The following is a 19,363-nucleotide window of genomic DNA, read 5'->3' as shown; positions in this document are numbered from 1 at the left end:
TTATCTTTTATATGAATTGTAGTGCAAAAAAGAACTCAGTGAGCATGTTGTATGTCAAAGATTCACATGACTTGCAAACTACAATATGGACCTTATTTACTCACAGTTCAGAGTTGCAGGCATTACACTGAAAACTACCTATTTAATTCACTAACATACAGTTCAGTGTAATGCCTGCAACTCTGAACTGTATGTTAGTGAATTAAATAGGTAGTTTTCTCCCAAATACATTCCATGTTGATTACTGAGTATTTTGTATGTAACAGTGGCAACCATTGTGAAATTTGTTCAAATGTTTTTAGGGTGATCCAGGTGTGAGAGGACCAGCTGGTCTCCCAGGACCACCTGGGGAAGGCCTTCCAGGACCCAAAGTAAGTAACAACCACATCACAGTTGGAACATCGTGTCTCACAAATATGAGATGGTTTGAGGGATGTTGGAGCAAGTAAATTGTTTTCCTTTGAACCAGAGTTCCTACTTTTCTAAGAAAACTTTTTGAGCCTTCTGCCTCTGAACTGGGACACATCATTCACAGACGTACCTTTCAGGTAGGATAAGTGGTGTGTCAGGCGATATTGCCCTAGTGTCTTTTTTAAGATCACATCCCACAGGAATATTCTTAAATTGTCCATAACTGAAGTCTCAAACTTGTCAGCCGTGCTTCTGGCTGCACGCTCCTTCTCAATTTTGTCTGCCAACACCTGTGACATGTCCTTTTCCAAGTGCAAATTACCAGGTTCAAAACCCCATCTTAAATCTATCACTGGAATTCAAACTCCTTGGCAGTTGTCATGGGTCTTAGATATGGGATAAAGGGCTTTGTCCAGGGGGGCAATGGTGTATACCATGGTTCTTGCAGGCAACTCAGGCTGAGATGTGGTTTGGAAGTCTAGGCCAGGGGTCCCCAAACTTTTTAAACAGACCAAGTACTATCCAAGAGGGCCAAAGAAGACTTTAAGATCATGATGAGGAGGGGGGCCTAGTAGGGTATATCTAGATGCTGTTTTTATGTTTTAATATCTTTAATATCTTAAATTGTATTTATGTGTTGATTGTTTCTATTGATTTTATGTTATGTTTTATTTGCTTTGTATAATGAGGCACTGAATTTTTGCCTAAATGTATGTTGTACGCTGCTCTGAGTTTCCTGTGGGGTGAGAAGAGTGGGATAGAAATGAAGTTAAGAAGAAGAAGAAAAAGAAGAAGAAGAAGAAGAAGAAGAAGAAGAAGAAGAAGAAGAAGAAGAAGAAAACCGCACTACAAACTAGAGCTGACAGCTGGCACAACAAAACATTGCATTGAAAGTTCCTTGACAAAATTGAAGGAAAAGCTGATAAGAAGACCTAGCTTTGGCTCACAAATGGGACACAAATGGGATCCTTGCAGCCCAGGAGCAAGCCATCAGAACAAATGCAATTAAGGCCAAGATCGAAAAATCAGCTGACGACCCAAAATGCAGACTGTGCAAGGAAACCGACGAAACCATTGATCTTATCCTCAACTGCTGTAAGAAAATCTCACAGACAGACTACAAACAGAGGCACAACCATGTGGCCCAAATGATCCATTGGAACTTATGCCTCAAGTACCACCTCCCAGCAGTAAAGAACTGGTGGGATCACAAACCTGCAAAAGTATTGGAAAATGAGCACGCAAAGATACTGTGGGACTTCCGAATCCAGACGGACAAAGTTCTGGAACGCAACACACCAGACATCACAGTTGTGGAAAAGAAAAAGGTTTGGATCATTGATGTCGCCATACCAGGTGACAGTCGCATTGACGAAAAACAACAGGAAAAACTCAGCCGCTATCAGGACCTCAAGATTGAACTTCAAAGACTCTGGCAGAAACCAGTGCAGGTAGTCCTGGTGGTGATCGGCACATTGGGTGCCATGCCAAAAGATCTCAGCCGGCATTTGGAAACAATAGACATTGACAAAATTACGATCTGCCAACTGCAAAAGGCCACCCTACTGGGATCTGCACGCATCATCTGAAAATACATCACACAGTCCTAGACACTTGGGAAGTGTTCGACTTGTGATTTTGTGATACAAAATCCAGCATATCTACCTTGTTTGCTGTGTCATAATAAAATAATAAACAGGAGGCCAGTTCACGGCCCCTCAGACCGTTGAGGGCTGGACTATAGCTTAAAAAAAACTATAAACAAATTCCTATGCACACTGCACTATATCTTATTTTGAAGTAAAAAAAACCAAAATGGAAACAAATGCAGCCTCAATGTTAATCATCATCATCATCATCATAAAAATAATAAAGAGAGTTGGAAGCGACACCTTGGGCCATCTAGTCCAACACCCTTCTGGCTTTGTGCACCAAAACATAATCAAAGCACCCCTGACAGATAGCCACCCAACAACAACAACTACAATAATAATAATAATACCATAATAATCAGGGTTGGAAGATGCTGCTAGTCCAACCCCCTTCTGCCTTCGTGCACAAAAGGCAGAAGCAAAGCATCCCCGACAGATAGAAGGTGCGCACGGGGTGAGAGAGAAGGAGGAAAAAGTTTGCGCCTTTCCCTCCTCCCTTGCCTCACATGCACATTTCCCACCTCCTCCCTCGCCCTTTCCTCGGCGGCAATGGTGGTGGTTGGGGCGGCTCAGAAGATGGTTGCAGGCAGGCATGGCCAATAACAAGTACTGGGCCTGTTAGGAGATATCAGGAGCCAACAAACAAGGTAGATCAGATTTAGAGGTCTACCCTTATAAGCTATAACCAAATAAGGTTGTGATGTTTTTTCACCTTCCCATCACTTGTGTGTACTTCATAGGTATATGGGGACCAATATCCCCACATACATGGGAAAGCTTTCTTGAACCTTCTACCTCTGGACTGGGAGGTGGAAGCAAGAAGCTCATTTTAGATGCCACACTGAAGTGGATTATATGCACAGATATATATCCATTTTGTTTAAAATAACAAACATCAACCATTAGTTTAAAAAAATCTTAAAGCTAAGATCCAATGGTATATTTCAGGACCCAGTACCAGCAGAAGTGGAATATTCTTCTCCTTCCTTTTGCAGCTTTCTATTACCAGTGGTTCTCAACCTGTGGGTCCCCAGATGTTTTGGTCTTCAACTCTCAGAAATCCTAACAGCTGGTAAACTGGCTGTGATTTCTGGGATTTGTAGGCCAAAACATCTGGGGACCCACAGGTTGAGAACCACTGCATTATGCCAAATCACAGGTTTTTATGGTGCATTGGCAATTGCAGAAACAAGGGGATTATCATGCATTCTGACAGATGCAATGAAAATAAACTACAGTAGAGTCTCACTTATCCAACGTTCTGGATTATCCAACACATTTTTGTAGTCAATGTTTTCAATGCATTGTGATATTTTGGTGCTAAATTTGTAAATATAGTAATTACTACATAGCATTAATGTGTAATGAACTACTTCTTCTGTCAAATTTGTTGTATAACATGATGTTTTGGTGCTTAATTTGTAAAATCATAACCTATTTTGATGTTTAATAGGCTTTTTCTTAATCTCTCCTTATTATCCAACATATTCGCTTATCCAACGTTCTGCCGGCCCGTTTATGTTGGATAAGTGATACTCTACTGTATTGTTCTATTGCCTAAAGTCCAACATTTCTTAAACACATAGAGATAATTTCCACTGAACTCAGTAGAATTTACGTCTGAGTTAATCTGCAAGGCAACTAAGTATCTTAAATAATGTTATTGGGAAATAACATCCCTAAAATCAGCTCATTGGTCTTACTGTATAGGGGTTATAACAAAGCTGCAAGATGCATTAACAGAATATTGAGATACATACCGATATTTTCCATGTATTTTAAACAAGTGACATCGAATATAGTGGTATTTGTCAAAATCTTGCAGCCATTAACTTGAAAATACATTGTGCCATTCCTTCATTCAGGGCAATATTGGGAGGCAAGGACTGCCTGGAGCCTTGGGGCCTCCAGGTGAAGGTATCCAAGGACCAAAGGTAAAAACATATCATATTAGTTTGTAGATGTAATCAACACCACAGGAAATTAATTTTGCAAATGGCAGAGAATTTTTTAAAAGAGATTATTTTGTTTTAAAACTTTTAAAACTGGTGAATGAAAGCCAAGTACTTCCACCATAAGGTGGAAAACTGTGTGGAAAACAAGTTGGTTAATAGTTTCAAGTTGCTTTCGCTCTTCCTGAAACATTGGTGAGCAAATTAAAAAAAAAACCAGAACTAATTTAGGGAGTAATGGTTAGACAAATTCCTATCACATCTAATCCCAAGGACAATTCCAAGTTCCCAAAACTTTATATAAAAATAATATGTGCAGAATTTCATCTATATGGCTATATAGATGCACTACAGTATGCTTATGTGGCAAAAGACAATTTGGATAACATTTTGTTTTTAAATTTACACTTCTAGTCATAATTGTTTACTCTGGCTTGATTGATTTATGATATGTAGAAATATTTTTTAAACTAATAATTCTGACCCTCAGGGTGAGCAGGGAATTCAAGGAATGCCAGGACCCCGAGGGCCTCCAGGAGAAGGGCTTCTTGGACCAAAGGTATGATATGGAAGCCTAAAGAAAAGACTGCACCTGTGGGGGAAAAAATCTGAATTTTTTTTGTGAATAATTGTAAATATGTTAGAAAATCATAGTTATACTGTCACTGAATCCACTCCCATGTTCGAAAGAGCAAAGTACATTTTCCTTGATAGAATGAAATGTATCAGATTTGATTTTAATTATATCTTGATATGCCCAAGTATATCACACCAGAGTTCTATACTGTCTCAATTTGGAGAGAATCTCTGCAAATGTTGGACTAGTATATAATAGTCAATTTCAGTAATAAATGATAAATCGCAATGATGGATGGAATAACGGCCTTTCTCAGGAGTGAATGATAGTTCGTACCATGGTGATGAAGTAAAAGTAAGATATTTTACAGATGTCCTGTAACTGATTCCTAGGGTGACCGTGGATCAGCAGGGGAAAGAGGAAGAAAAGGCGAAAAAGGGAACATGGGTGATCCTGGTTCAGCTGGAGATCCTGTAAGTATCTTCAACCTTTTCCAACCAGGAGCTTTCCATATGCCATAATTTAATCATCAACTACAAGATTCTGGAAAGCACCAATTTAGAGAACCGATCACTCAATTCCACTTCTACACTGCCATATAATCCAGAATATCAAGGCAGATAATCCACATCATCTGCTTTGAACTGAATTATCTGAGTCTACACTGCCATATAATCCAGTTCAGAGCAGGTAATCTGGATGTTATACAGCTGTGTAGAATGAGCCTTAGTATCTCCAAATAAGATGACTTGTGTCAAGCAAAAAATTGGATATGTGTATAAGCGCTTAAGAAATAATTTCATATGTATATAGAAACATTTTAGATAAGTCTCTCCGCTATCCTCCCATTGATGTTTATATATTTCAAAAGTGCTTAGACAATAGATAGGCACAGTCTTGTCCTAAGAATACAAAAATCTTTAACAAGAGGACATTTCAAAACTTCCTGGGATGAAAACTTCACAAAGTTAGTTTTTTGATTATAGCTTCCACATTCCTCTAGCCAACATGACTGGCATGATGTTATTTATTTATTTATTTATTTACAGTATTTATATTCCGCCCTTCTCACCCCGAAGGGGACTCAGGGCGAATTACAATGAACAATTATATGGCAAACATTCAATGCCAACAGACAAACAACATACAGTATAGACAGACACAGAGGCATTTAACATTTTTCCAGGTTCACGATTCCGGCCACAGGGGGAGCTGTTGCTTCACTGTCCACTGGTGGCTGTACTTCCTCATTCCTTTCCTCGTGTTTTGCTGGCAGATTTATGGTGTTGTAAATTAGTTAAATTAGCCTCCCGCATAAAGCATACCTAAATTTCCCTACTTGACAGATGCAACTGTCTTTCGGGGCTGCATAGGTCAACAGCAAGCCGGGCTATTTAATGGTCGGGGGCTTAACCCGACCCGGGCTTTGAACTCATGACCTCTCGGTCAGTAGTGATTTATTGCAGCTGGTTACTAGCCAGCTGCGCCACAGCCCAGCTGTGGGATTCTAGGAACAATAGTCCAAGAAAGTAAATATTCTGGATTTTGGACTTGAGTTGTTCTTCCAGTGATTTATAGAGTAACAGCATTTCAGTGAGGAAAATATATCCAGAGCTCCCCCTTACAGGATTTGTTTTATTATAACAGACAGTTATTTGCTTCCCAAATAGTTCTAGCATCTACCATAGTTAGATACATTTCATAATCACCTGCCAAAAAACGCTGGAAATGCCTTATTTAAAAATAACATGTTAGGTTAGGGATGATACAGAAGAGGATTATCATTAAGTATACAATTAAAAGCTGGATTTACTGCCTTGTATCTGGTAGCAAGGAAGGCAATATGCATGAGTTCTTAATACAGAGAATTTTAGTTTAAAAGCTTATATCATAATATGGCTGTTTGCAGATCTGGATTTACTAAAGGGCTAACTAAAGTACATGTTATGTTATCCATATAAACGTGTTCAGTAATTTCTGTGAGATTGCTTGGTGGTAATCCTCTGTAGCTGATACAGGAAAGTTTAGAGATGAATGGGAATCACTAAATACATGATTGATTATTATTTCAGGGCAAAACCGGACCAAAGGGAGAGCAAGGCCTTACAGTAAGTTAAAATTATTATTATTATTATTTTGAAGTAAAATACAATCTTGTTACACAATATTGGATCAATCACTTGTGGGAGTTGTGGCAGTGAGAAACAAATGATTCATTTGAAAAAGAGATACCGTACACAGAAAAAGCATAAGAAATTTAAATAAGTAAGATTTATTTACAACTAGCTGTACTCGGCCTCGTGTTGCTGTGGCCCAGTCTGGTTCAATGGGAAAGAAAGGATTGAGAAAGAGCAGGTTTCAGATATATGTTTGTGGGTAGGCAATATTTGTGGTGGTTCCATCGGCTACAACAGTTGCTAAGCGGGGAGGAGACTGCTTGGGCGTTACTAAGGGGCATGGTTTTACCTGTCTCAGGTGTGACAGGTTTGTGATAGTAGGTACATAAATACCTTAAAACACTCATCAGTTCGAATGCTATCTTGTGTCCAAATTTCGTCGCAATTGGTGAAGTAGTTTGGGAGATATGAGATCCCCACAAATGGACATTACATTTTAATTTATATAGATTTCCTGGCAAATAGAAGAAAGCTATTCAAAGAACATCTCTCTGCTATATGAAAAGTCTCAAACTGAATGTTTCATCACAAGGAGGAGAAATCATGGACTATAGCGATTTCTCTGCTCATTTGTTTACTTTGTATCCTGTCATAGTTGATGGGCTCAGAGCAGCAGCCAATAGTTTTTCCAAATGTTAATAGTCTACAGTAGGTCATAGTGTTGTATTAACTTCTATGGGGTTTTTTTTCAAAAAGATTTTACTCTATAATGTAGATGTTCAAGTTTTATTTGGTATTTCTATATGCCCCATAAACCAATTGATTTTCTTCAACAGGAAGCCCTTTTAACATTTAGGAAAAGGACAGCCCTACTTTTTGGAGGGAGCCATTCACCTTTGGCTAACTAGCCTTGGAAAGTTAACTGCCCAGAACGCCAATTATTAGCAAAAAGGCTCCTCCTACTTACATCTAATGCTCTGATGGTATAACAACTTTAGACAACTCACAGGAGACAGTGTATGAATACAAAAGTAATATAATCCCTAATGAAATGCAGGTAGCAGAGTGGTTCACTCACACTAAAATGACTGCATTAAGGGAAGTGAATCTTACATGTTACAAGAAATTATTTGCAGTTAGAATTGGATTAGAATTGGGTTAGAATTGGATTTTTCTGCAAGGGCAAAATACAGTCGGCCCTCATTATTTGCTAGGATTTGGTTCCAGGACCACCCACCTACTGCCTGTGGATACCAATATCTGTTGAGGCCCAAGTGCCATTATCATATAATGATATAGTAAAATGGTGTCCCTTATATCAAATTCCAAAATTAACGTTTGCTTTTGGGATTTAAAAAAAATAATTCAAGCCATGGATGGTTGTTTCTGTGGATACAGAATCCGTGGAGATGGCTGTATATATTACATATCTAAGAGTACGTGACATCGACAACTAAAACTTCCAGGATGTAATGAAGCATTTAAAGCATTGACTTAATGAACTGATAATTAAATGTTTTATTTTCCTATCATGAAAGATATTAGCAATTCCTCAAACAGCAACAAGTAGTTTGGATACACTTAGCAGATGCCTAGTTATACAAGTACAACAGCTGTTCAGTACTGTATGCATACATTTTCATTGTCTTTTCTCACCCAGAGAGAAGATATCATTAAATTAATTAAGGAGATCTGCGGTAAGTTTTCAACAAATGTTGCCATTTAGGTTGTATGACAATTCATTATTCTGACTATTCACGGCATCCCCAAACCAAAGATATCCGCAACTCCAAAGGGAGGGGGGATCATTATTGATCTGGGTTGTGAGTTTTCCGGGCTTTATGGCTATGTTCCAGAAGCATTCTTTCCTGACATTTCGCCCACATCTATGACAGGCATTCCCAGAGGTTGTAAGGTCTGTTGGAATCTAGGCAAGTGGGGTTTATATATTTGTTTATATATCCAACAGACCTCTCAACCTCTGAGGATGCCTAGCAGCAATTTGAAATGTACAATTCAGAATTTTTCTAAAACAACAAAGTAGATTACAGATAATCTGTTTAAGTATACTAGTCTACAGTCCAGAACCAGATTGTCCTTAAAACTGCTGGAGTCTGTTGAAAAAACCCAAGGCTCATTTTGCCATTTCCCACAGATATAATTGTGACAAACGATTTGTACATTTCATTCAACCCAAAGACCTTTATTAAAAAATATCTCGTATTTTACTGTGTTCCGTTTCATCTTTTGTCCCATCTTATCTGTAAAGTTTTAAGACACTCATACGAGGTTGTCATTAGTAATGTGACAGTGATTTTGTAGCACTTTTAAGGGAAAAGACAAAATATGAGTTGCTTTAATACAGTAGAGTCTCACTTATCCAACATAAACGGGTCAGCAGAATGTTGGATAAGCAAATATGTTGGATAATAAGGAGGGATTAAGGAAAAGCCTATTAAACATCAAATTAGGTTATGATTTTACAAATTAAGCACCAAAACATCATGTTATACAACAAATTTGATAGAAAAAGTAGTTCAATACGCAGTAATGCTATGTAGTGATTACTGTATTTACGAATTTAGCACCAAAATATCATGATGTATTGAAAACATTGACCACAAAAATGCGTTGAATAATCCAGAACGTTGGATAAGCGAGTGTTGGATAAGTGAGACTCTACTGTACTTTCAAATATTCAGGATTTGAATTATTTCTTTTTCCTTCGCAGGCTGCGGCATTAAATGCAAGGAGATACCTATGGAGCTTGTGTTTGTGATTGACAGTTCTGAAAGCGTTGGCCCAGAAAATTTTGAAATAATCAAAGATTTTGTTACTGCTCTAGTAGACCGAGTAACTGTAGGGAGAAATGCCACCCGAATTGGGCTAGTCCTCTACAGTCTGGAGGTTCGACTTGAATTTGGGCTCAACAGGTATACGACTCAGCAGGATGTGAAACAAGCTATCAGGAAAATGTTATATATGGGAGAAGGCACTTACACAGGAACTGCCATCCGCAAAGCAACCCAGGAAGGATTTTTTGGGGCTCGGACTGGGGTGAGGAAGGTTGCCATAGTCCTCACCGATGGCCAAGCAGACAAGAGGGAAGCTGTTAAACTGGATATTGCGGTTCGAGAAGCTCATGCAGCCAACATTGAAATGTATGCCATTGGAATTGTAAACACTTCAGACCCAACACAAGTTGAATTCTTGCGTGAGTTGAATCTCATTGCATCTGACCCTGACAGAGAACATATGTACCTCATCGATGATTTTAATACTCTTCCAGGTGAGCATGCAGACTTGTCTCTCGGGGAGAAAAAATATTAATTAATGTCACTGGTTTTTATAAGATGAGAGGCCTTAGGTTCATGTGTTTTGTTGTCTTTACTCAGAGATGCCTAAATGAGGTATAAAACAGAAGATAGAAACATGGCATCTTCCAGATGGTTTTAAGTACAAATTCCCAGATCTCTTAGGCCCCATCTACACTGCAATATGAAATCCAGATTATATGCTTTGAACTAGATTATATGGCAGTGTGGACTCATATAATTCAGTTCAAAGCAGATAAACTGGGTTATCAGTTTTGATAATCTGGTTTATATGGCAGTGTAGAAGGGGCCTTAGTTTTGGCCCCATAGTCTGAGCCTTATGGAACTCATTTTCTAAAAGATCTAGAAGGCACTATTTTTCATTGCCCTGATCTAGGAAGAGTTGTAGTCAATAGAGACTATACAATATAGGAAATGTATGTTATATAGAGCAGCTGATAACACATGCAAAACAGATGCATAGATTTACTTATCTGTTATCATGTTGTGGTGGTGAAGAGTGCTCTACGAGGACTATGGAAACCTAGCTGCCAATCTGCAGTCAGCTATTAAATTCATGGCTGCGGTGGCGCAAAACTTGTGCCTGCTAAACTGCTGACCTGAACGTTGGCTGTTCGAATCCATGAGACAGGGTGAACTCCCATCTGTCAGCCCTAGCTTCCAATGCAGGGACATGAAAGAAGCCTCCCAGCAGGATGGTAACACATCCAAGCGTCCCCTGGGCAATGTCTTTTAGACAGGCAATTATCTCACCTTAGAAGCGAATTGCAGCATGTTCTTAATTTGCTTCTGACACGATTTTTAAAAGCTATTAAATTGATTGTGACTTTATAAGATTGTTATGAGGAAAAGCTCCCATATTTTGGGGAGTTCATAAAATTTGGTGGGCTTTTCCCAGGTTTGGGAAATTTAATCATGCTGATATATTGCTTCCATAGGACTAAATCAACATGGGTCTAAGGCTTGAATGTATAGTACATGCCTTGAAAACTCCCACTTTTTTACAACTTGAAAACTTCCACATTTTCAATAAGAACCTTAGCGTTTGTTCCTACTTTTTGAAAACCAGAAATATAAGATCTAGGGTGTTACTTGTCCTAATTGACAAAGTCTTAGTGTTACATTGCTTTTGAATGCTGATGTGCTGTACCAACTCTAAAAGAGCTTGGAATTGGTCCGGCTAGATTTTTAATATTATCTATCTTCCAAAAATAGAGAAACTTGTTTGCAAATATGATCTGTGAACTAGAAGATTTGCCTTTTTTAAAAAATCTAGAACCTGAAGAAATCCTACTGTATTTTATGACTTTAGCTTAAGATAATAATTTTTGTGTTCAGTAAAATGAGAGAATTTGTGCTGTAATAAAGTGCAAAGTGCTGTAGGTTGTGGGGTTGTTGTATGTCTTTCGGGCTGTGTGGCCATGTTCCAGAAGTATTCTCTCCTGACTGCTGTAGGTTGCATTTCAGAGGCATAAACTCTCAAAACCACTTCTGAGTATTCCTTGCTTAAGAAAACTCTTATTAAATGCATGGGGTCATTTTTTATCATGTCATAAGTGACTTGAGAACATACTGCAAGTCGCTTCTGGTGTGAAAGAATTGGCCGTCTACAGAGACGTTGCCCAGGAAATGCCTTGATGTGTTAGTTGGGAGGCTTCTCTCATGTCCCCACAAAGTACAGCTGACAGACAGGTCACCCCGTCGAACCAGCAACCTTCAGGTCAGCAGTTCAGCCAGTACAAGGGTTTAACCCATTGCGCCACCACGGCTCCATATGGGGTCATCATAGGTTGACAGATGTCTTGAAGGCATACACAAGGAAAGGACTGAGGTATTGTCATGCAAGATAAAATATGGAAGCAGAACAAGTGTCCTATGTACTTTGTTTCTCCGAGTTAAATACTCAACGGGTACATTGCGGATATGATACCCTATTAAATTTAGATATCTGGAGGGATGAACAGCAGGTAGTTGAACATGTCATTTGGAAATAGACTGATTCTGGGCAACAGTATTTGCAGAATTGGGTTATTTCTCTAATTACAACATTAAATTTTTCCTGGCATTGGGTCTTCTGTTGCTGTACATCAGAAACAATGAATCACTCTTGTATAAAGAGTTATTGGTTTTCTGTCTAATACCCAAACTAAAGACTCTTCACCCTTGAAAATGCAATTATGAGTTATCCCTGTCTTAACTGTAATGAAGAATCCTGGTAATCCTTCGGCTTGCTGTATGAGTTAATAAATGCTTAGGCTATAATGTATGCACTGTTGGGCACAGAATCATAACATTCTATATGCAAGGATATACTTCTTGCTTTGTAGACATACATTAACATATATAATTATAGTTTTCGGTGGCACAGATAGAACATAATATTCTAATTATTGCTTCAAAGTACACTAAAGTAACAATGTCTTTTTCTTTTTAAAAATAGCATTGGAATCCAAACTAGTTAACCAGTTTTGTGAAGATGAACATGGTGCCTTAATATATAACCGAATTGGAAATGGAGGAAGCATAAATGGTCCGTCTATTCACTCAATATCATCTCGTTCTTCCCAATACATTCTACATACTAATAGTCATAACGGATATGCAGTATGGTCAAATGGATATGAAACATCTATGAAAGAGAATTCCATAAATCCTGGCCAGCCTTCTCAAACATTAATTCCGGTAATCATTAGGTTTCTGCTATTTTCTGAATTCTTTTGCTTTATTTGCAATGATTGTGTTGCCATTAGATTCTCTTTTCATTCCAGGGGCCCTTTCATACTACACAAACAGCATTATCCTTCTATTTCGATGCCTCAACAGCATCTTGTGGAATCCCATAGATTTGCAGTTTGGTGAAAGACTGAAGATGTGTCTGAGATTTCTAACTGCTCCTGAACTATAAATCCTGGGATGCTGCAAACTGTTGCAGTGGAATCATAGTGTTATAACGGCCTTTAATTAAAGGGGTTTTAGGATTTTGAATACATATTTTTAATAAGCTACAGTAGAGTCTCACTTATCCAAGCTAAACGGGCTGGCAGAAGCTTGGATAAGCGAATATCTTGGATATTATAAGGAGGGATTAAGGAAAAGACTACTAAACATCAAATTAGGTTATGATTTACAAATTAAGCACCAAAACATCGTGTTATACAACAAATTTGACAGAAAAAGTAGTTCAGTACCCAGTAATGTTATGTTTTAATTACTGTATTTACAAATTTAGCACCAAAATATCACGATATATTGAAAACATTGACTACAAAAATGGCTTGGATAATCCAGAGGCTTGGATAAGCAAGGCTTGGATAAGTGAGACTACTGTATTTGGTTCTGGTTAATGTTAATAACGGGACAAAGTTAATACCAACAATTTTGGAAGCTCAAAATCACCTGATTGGAGCTATGTAGAGTTATAGTAAAACCACTTCAGTATTTTTAGACCTGCATACTATTTTTTATCTTGACATTGTAGTCACAGGTGGCAATTTAATGGTGGAAGCAAAATGGAAGGGAATCTAATAATTGTCCAAATAATACCGAGAACAATATTTACTGATGGAAAAGTCACATTAGCAGAACTAAATTTTGTTTCAGGACAAAGAATCACCTGGAATATTTACTGAGAACTATGAGGTGGGATCAGATGGAGAAAGTCTCTCCTTCTTGGCTCCAATTAATAACAAAGGTAAGTATTCTCACCATCAGGCTCCTAACAGCACAAGGCATAAACCAAAGAAACGACCTCTATTAAATCTTTCCTTTCTAATATTATATCCTGCAGCAGTTACATCAGCAATGCCATTGTCTTCAACATCTTCGCTGCCACCCCCACCTCTGCCATCTCTAACAATAGAAAAGATGTTGTCGCCATCTCATTTATCAGCTACTTCCACAGCACCTACGCCAAAACCAGGTCATTCCATAGATCCAGGTTTTCTAAATACATACATTTTCATCTACAAAAATGTGGAGTATGTTTCCAAAAGATACCAAATCCAAAAAAAGGTGAAAATGAGTTATAGGTGGCAACACATTATTAGCTAGGAGCAGAATATTTTGTGCAGATAAAACCTACCAAAATGTAAAGAGTTAGGAAAATTGCATTTTATAGCAAAAGAATGCAGATCCTCAGCACATTTTTTTCAATTCCTGTAAAATATGTTCAAATGGATTAGGTACCTTTGGGAAACAAGCTCCAGAAATGTATAGTAAATAAATACTAATGAATTTTAACGTGCTGTTGTTGTTTTGATGTGGCAGTTCATCTAAGAGGAAGTCAAATTAACCAAAGCTTTTTCTAGTGTTGCTGATCTGGCCAGAATCTAGCTTAGTATCTCTGCTGATGGAAGAACTCTTTCTCTCTGGATCCAGGAGGAGATGGCTGCCTCTCTGATGCACAGCAGTACCTTCTTCTTCTTCTCCTCCTTCTACTTCCCTCTGAACCAGTCCCCACTGTTGTTCTCAGGACCTACTGGGCAGCAAAATGAAGGAGGAAATAATCACACACAGTCCAGTTCCTTGAAATAAAATTGGCAATTTTTATTTGGCTGCAGATTAGACAAATCGGGCATAGCATAGGGCAAGAATTTAGTCACTGCTAATTAGTCTGACCACTAACCAATTATTTGCCCACTTAGTCTGGAGCACACCCCAAGATGTTCAAATAACATAAACCTCTCCCATTGCCTGGACATAGGGTAGGCCCATCAGCCCCCAAACTGGTCTAGAGTCTTGATGTGACATTGAAAGCCAAGAGGTTGGATTGTATGGCCCTTCTGGTCTCTTCCAACTCCATGTGCCTGGCCCATTGATACAGGTGTCTAAAATCCCTTTTTAGCCATTTAAACTGACATCTAACTGACCATGACAGGAACTCAAAATATAAAGCAAAAGGAAGAGTACGTTGATAATTTAGCAGCAGTGGTCCAAACTGAGCAGTGACTTTCTTGTATGCCCTAAATGTGTGCCAGAAAGGAAAGCCTCCCTCCTAAGTCCATCTCACGTCACAAGAGACCTGCTACAGGAGAACAACCTTTTCATTGCCCTTTCTCTTTGAATGGTATCTATGGTACTACATTGTAAGATCTTTCTAAAGTTCCCTAGGGTTTCAGACACTATTCTCACCTAAAAGGCAGAGCCTTCCCAGTTTGGAATTGAGAGTCCCAATTAATCTTATAGTATCCTACCTTTCAGATGTTTTAAAAATGTCTTTATCCCCTTTGTCTTCAGCTTACTTCAGTTGCTCCAAACTAAGTTTGCAGTGCAAAAGCAGTTTTCGCTCAATTAACTCCGCAGCAAGGAGAAGAGTGAGTGGACTTTTTCTCTTCCCGGTCGGATCAGGCAAAAGCAAACTTGTTAGATTAGTCATAGCAGTTTGCGGAAGCATGCCCATATCCTGTTAAAGAAATTTCAGCCCCCTTTAATGAACTCAAAAATATGCACAATTCAGTTATGTCTTTAAGTAGAAAAGAAAATAGTTCATTCACTTTAGTTCAACAATGGTACAAAACAAATCAGAGTAGTTGATCTCCCCACAGTATAATAACAAACACTTTCTTGAGTGAGTCTTCTACAATGACAGGAAATAAACATAGTAAACATGGCATGCAGATAAGCAGTCTTTCTTGACATTGACTTCAGCTTGTTTTCAGCTTCCAAACGCCGCATAAAAGCTCCCGGCAACAAAACAACTACCCCCGTGAGCTACCAGATCTAAGCAGAGCTAAGTTAAGCTAAAAACTACAAACTTAATGCTTTGTTTTATACAGTAACCAGAGAACACACCCAACTAAGCCAGAACAGCTGTTTTACTATTGTAAGAAAATTATTCAGATCCTTGCTATTATTTAGCAAAAAGCCTATAGTAAATTGTTAGTAACGACAAACCCGCGACAGCCTCTCCTACCTTATTTGTTCTTTATGACACTGCTTGACCACTTGCCTGATTTTCATTTGTAAAGTACCAATATATGCCTGTCAAATCAATTTTTCTTCCAGTTGTAGCTAATGTTTTGAAGATCTGGGGGATTGTTCAACTTTGCAAAACACTTTGGGTGCACACACACTCTCTCTCTGACAAAATCTATACATTTAACTGGCAATATTACATTGATATTGGTTCTTTTAATTGCAACTTTATTGCGATAATTATTTCTTGAAAGTAAAAAAAAAACCAATGCAATGCTTTTGGGTTGGAAAAATTAATTCACTTTCAGCATAATTGGGGAAAAAATGTTTAAAAGTGATAGCAATTTTTGGAGGCCTGCCGTTGGGCCATAAAAAAGAAAAAAAGGAAAAAAACCAATGCAGTGCTTTGTTTTTGTTTCTCTAAGAAAATATCCTGAGTCCTCCACAGTGTAAGTTAAGATTAGATCAAGGATCCTGCCGTGTATATATAATAAAATGGTATTATGACAAGCAAGCCAATTCCTGTGCTCAGTTTTGGTATGGTGGTTGTGATGGAAATGAGAATCGCTTTGAAACTGAAGAGGAATGCAAAAAGACCTGTGTATTTTTCTCTGGAGGTAAGAACCAATAACTGTTTCTACAATTAAAATGACTTATCTCTTGTATTTTTCAAAAGTACATTATATTTGTGCTTCCAAAGTTTTGAACATTTAAGGACCTCAAATATAGTTCATTTTCCCCCTTATTAAAATCAGCATCTAAGAAAGAAAATATGAAAAATTAAAATTATCCTTGGCGACGGTCTTTGAGATGTATATCTGTGACTATACATGGCAGTGGTGATTACAGTGGGCCTTCAATATTCACTAGGGTTTGGTTCAAGGACCAATGTGGATACCCAAATCCATGGATGTTCAAATCTCATTATATACAATTGACATTGTAAAGAGGGCTGGCTGTACCACAATGAAACAACTATACCAGGCAGCTAACTTTTAGTATTAGAAAATAGCAGAACGTTCTTAGTTATTTATTGGTGTCTTTTTATTTCCCAGTAAGGTTCCTTGGTGTATTGGGAAATTTTCTATCTGAATTATCACAATGGCATGGCCAAATTTTGGTTCCTATACACTTTTAAAATATATCCAGCTGGCTCAGACTCCCTTTTGTAAAGAGGGCTCTTTATGACATGGATAGGATTATTATAGGACTGGGAAAATGCAACTAACCTAAAAAAGTTTAACCAATTTTATACCAGTATCTCCATGGTTTTCCTTGTTATATGAATACAAATGAAGCAGATCATTCAAGGCCATTCCCATGATGGAAAATGACACAAGCACATTTGCAGCCAACCCTCCTTTATAGGGAGTTGTTGTTGTTGTTGTTGTTGTTGTTGTGATGTGTCCTTAAGTCATTTCTGGTGTATGACGATTCTAAAATTAACACACCAAATAGTTTTTCCTGGCAAGATTTGCAAAGAAGCAGTGTTTGTGCTTTCATCACCCAAACTTAAATATTCTCACCTTAGATCGACCGCTAACTTTTAGGAAACACTGTGCGAACACCAAGCACAAAGTAGCTGCACGCAACAACATCCTGTGGAAACTTACTGGTAATGTAGATCCACAATTAATAAGAACATCAGCCCTGGCCTTGTCTTACTCAACTGCTGAGTACGCCTGTCCTGTCTGGCACAAGTCTGCCCATGCAAAGCAGGTGGACATAGCACTGAACGAAACATGCAGAATCATCACAGGATGCCTTAAACCTACACCTGTTGATAAACTCTACAAGTTAGCTGGCATTGCCCCCCCCCCCCCCCATGTGCGACAGGAAGTTGCTGCTAACTGTGAGAGAAATAAGGTTGAACATTGTGAAAGCCATCCATTGCATGACTATCAGCCTCCTCCCAGTAGACTCAAATCAAGGAAAAGCTTCGTGAGAACCACCACTCCTCTTAATGTTCCTCCAGCAACTGCCAGAGCATCCCTCTGGGCAGCTAAACCAGGAAATCCCAACTGGGTCCCCCCCCCCCCCCATGAGGGTCTTCCTACAGGGGCAAACCAAGAATGGGCAACTTGGAAGTCCCTGAACAGACTCAGAAGTGGAGTTGGCAAATCAAAAGGCAACCTGGCAAAATGGCACTACCTAGAAGAATCCTCTACCTTGTGTGACAGTGGAACAGAACAAACTCAGCATCTGTATGCTTGCCCACAATGCCCTGCCTCATGCACAGAGGAAGAACTGTTTAAAGCTATTTAGCTGCTTGTGATCCCTTTATTTTACCAGTTTTAAACTTATTTATTTATGCAATGCTTTTCACATGAATTAAAAAACCCAACTCTTCAAAGCGGGCACCAGTGAACAGAAAAGGGAAGAGGGGGGAAGATGGTACATATTTTTATTTTTAAATGGAGTGATGATGGCTCATTGAGTTACAATAGGAAAATAGTATTTATAGTAACTGGAAATTAGTGTTCAGTTTTTAGATGCATCGTGTGGTTACACTTTGTTTTGCATCCATACATATTAATGCAAATTATTTATCTTGCCTATTTTATAGGTGTCTGAAGGATATTAACAGAAATCAGCCTGAATTCCACAGGACTCCTTTTGACCTGAAAAGTGGAGTTTTAATGCATACTTTTAAAATGTACTTACTAAAAGGATAGATTACTATCCTTACGCCACTTACTCTTGTGTAGTCCTATGAAAGTCAATGAGAGAATGTATACCATATTGTTGAATCGAAAAGATAATGTCCCAACAGTGTTTGGACACTTGATGGACCATATGTGTTTGGGTTTAAAGTAATATTGAATAAAAAACAGCAGAGAACAATAGGCCACTCTTATGAGCAAACGGGTACAAGTCTTATTTTACTGTATATGTTGATTCAGGGGAACCTATCCATGTTCTTTAGTGAGAAATGCAATAAAAGATGGGATGTTATTTTTATGAGTAGCAAGGATCCAGTGGAGAAAACTCCATGAGGGCTGTGAGGAAGAGGGAAGCTCGAATCAAGTGTCTTGGTTGGAAAATACCTAATATGACTCATTCCTCGACACTCAGATTCTCAACACATATGACTGAGGATAGATAGTGGGAACATACCAAGGATACAAGCAAACCCTGCTGCTAAATCATAGTTAGAAGCAGCAGCAGCTGATACAAGACTGGTTGAGTATCATGCACAGCGTGTCAGAAAACCTATTAATCTAAATAAGTTTGTTTGTTTATTTGTTTGTTGGGCTTTGTATATCTACAGTAAATGTGTACAATATATTTTGTGAATTAAATATATACCAATTCACTTCTGCAATGGTTGGTTTCTGTTTTTATTATGGCAATGTAAGTAAAAATAAAATCTCTTTTTCCCTTCTTAATTCAGAATGAGACAGTG

The 19,363-nt window shown here is 38.3% G+C and overlaps 1 protein-coding gene across 4 annotated transcripts in view; it reads left to right on the top strand.

The window, feature by feature from the left end:
- LOC100558893 (collagen alpha-1(XXVIII) chain) overlaps positions 1-19,282 on the top strand; it is an 80,977-nt gene extending 61,695 nt beyond the window's left edge. For 2 of the 4 annotated variants that reach the window (XM_016996751.2, XM_008119021.2), the window contains 12 exons: positions 303-371; positions 3,929-3,997; positions 4,506-4,574; positions 4,985-5,065; positions 6,665-6,700; positions 8,370-8,406; positions 9,441-9,998; positions 12,485-12,726; positions 13,645-13,735; positions 13,832-13,963; positions 16,383-16,574; positions 18,524-19,282. In XM_016996751.2, coding sequence (XP_016852240.2) covers positions 303-371; positions 3,929-3,997; positions 4,506-4,574; positions 4,985-5,065; positions 6,665-6,700; positions 8,370-8,406; positions 9,441-9,998; positions 12,485-12,726; positions 13,645-13,735; positions 13,832-13,963; positions 16,383-16,574; positions 18,524-18,531 — 1,584 coding nt within the window. In that variant the 3' untranslated portion in view covers positions 18,532-19,282. Of the gene's footprint in view, positions 1-302; positions 372-3,928; positions 3,998-4,505; positions 4,575-4,984; positions 5,066-6,664; positions 6,701-8,369; positions 8,407-9,440; positions 9,999-12,484; positions 12,727-12,812; positions 13,736-13,831; positions 13,964-16,382; positions 16,575-18,523 lie in introns of those variants that run through there. The other 2 variants (XM_062964730.1, XM_062964745.1) reach the window with 2 other exon arrangements.
- The last annotated feature ends 81 nt before the right edge of the window (positions 19,283-19,363 follow it).

The sequence above is a fragment of the Anolis carolinensis genome, chromosome 1 (genome assembly GCF_035594765.1).
Source record: "Anolis carolinensis isolate JA03-04 chromosome 1, rAnoCar3.1.pri, whole genome shotgun sequence".
In the NCBI taxonomy this organism is placed as follows: Eukaryota; Metazoa; Chordata; class Lepidosauria; order Squamata; family Dactyloidae; genus Anolis; species Anolis carolinensis.
This window is presented reverse-complemented; position numbering and strand designations above follow the sequence as displayed.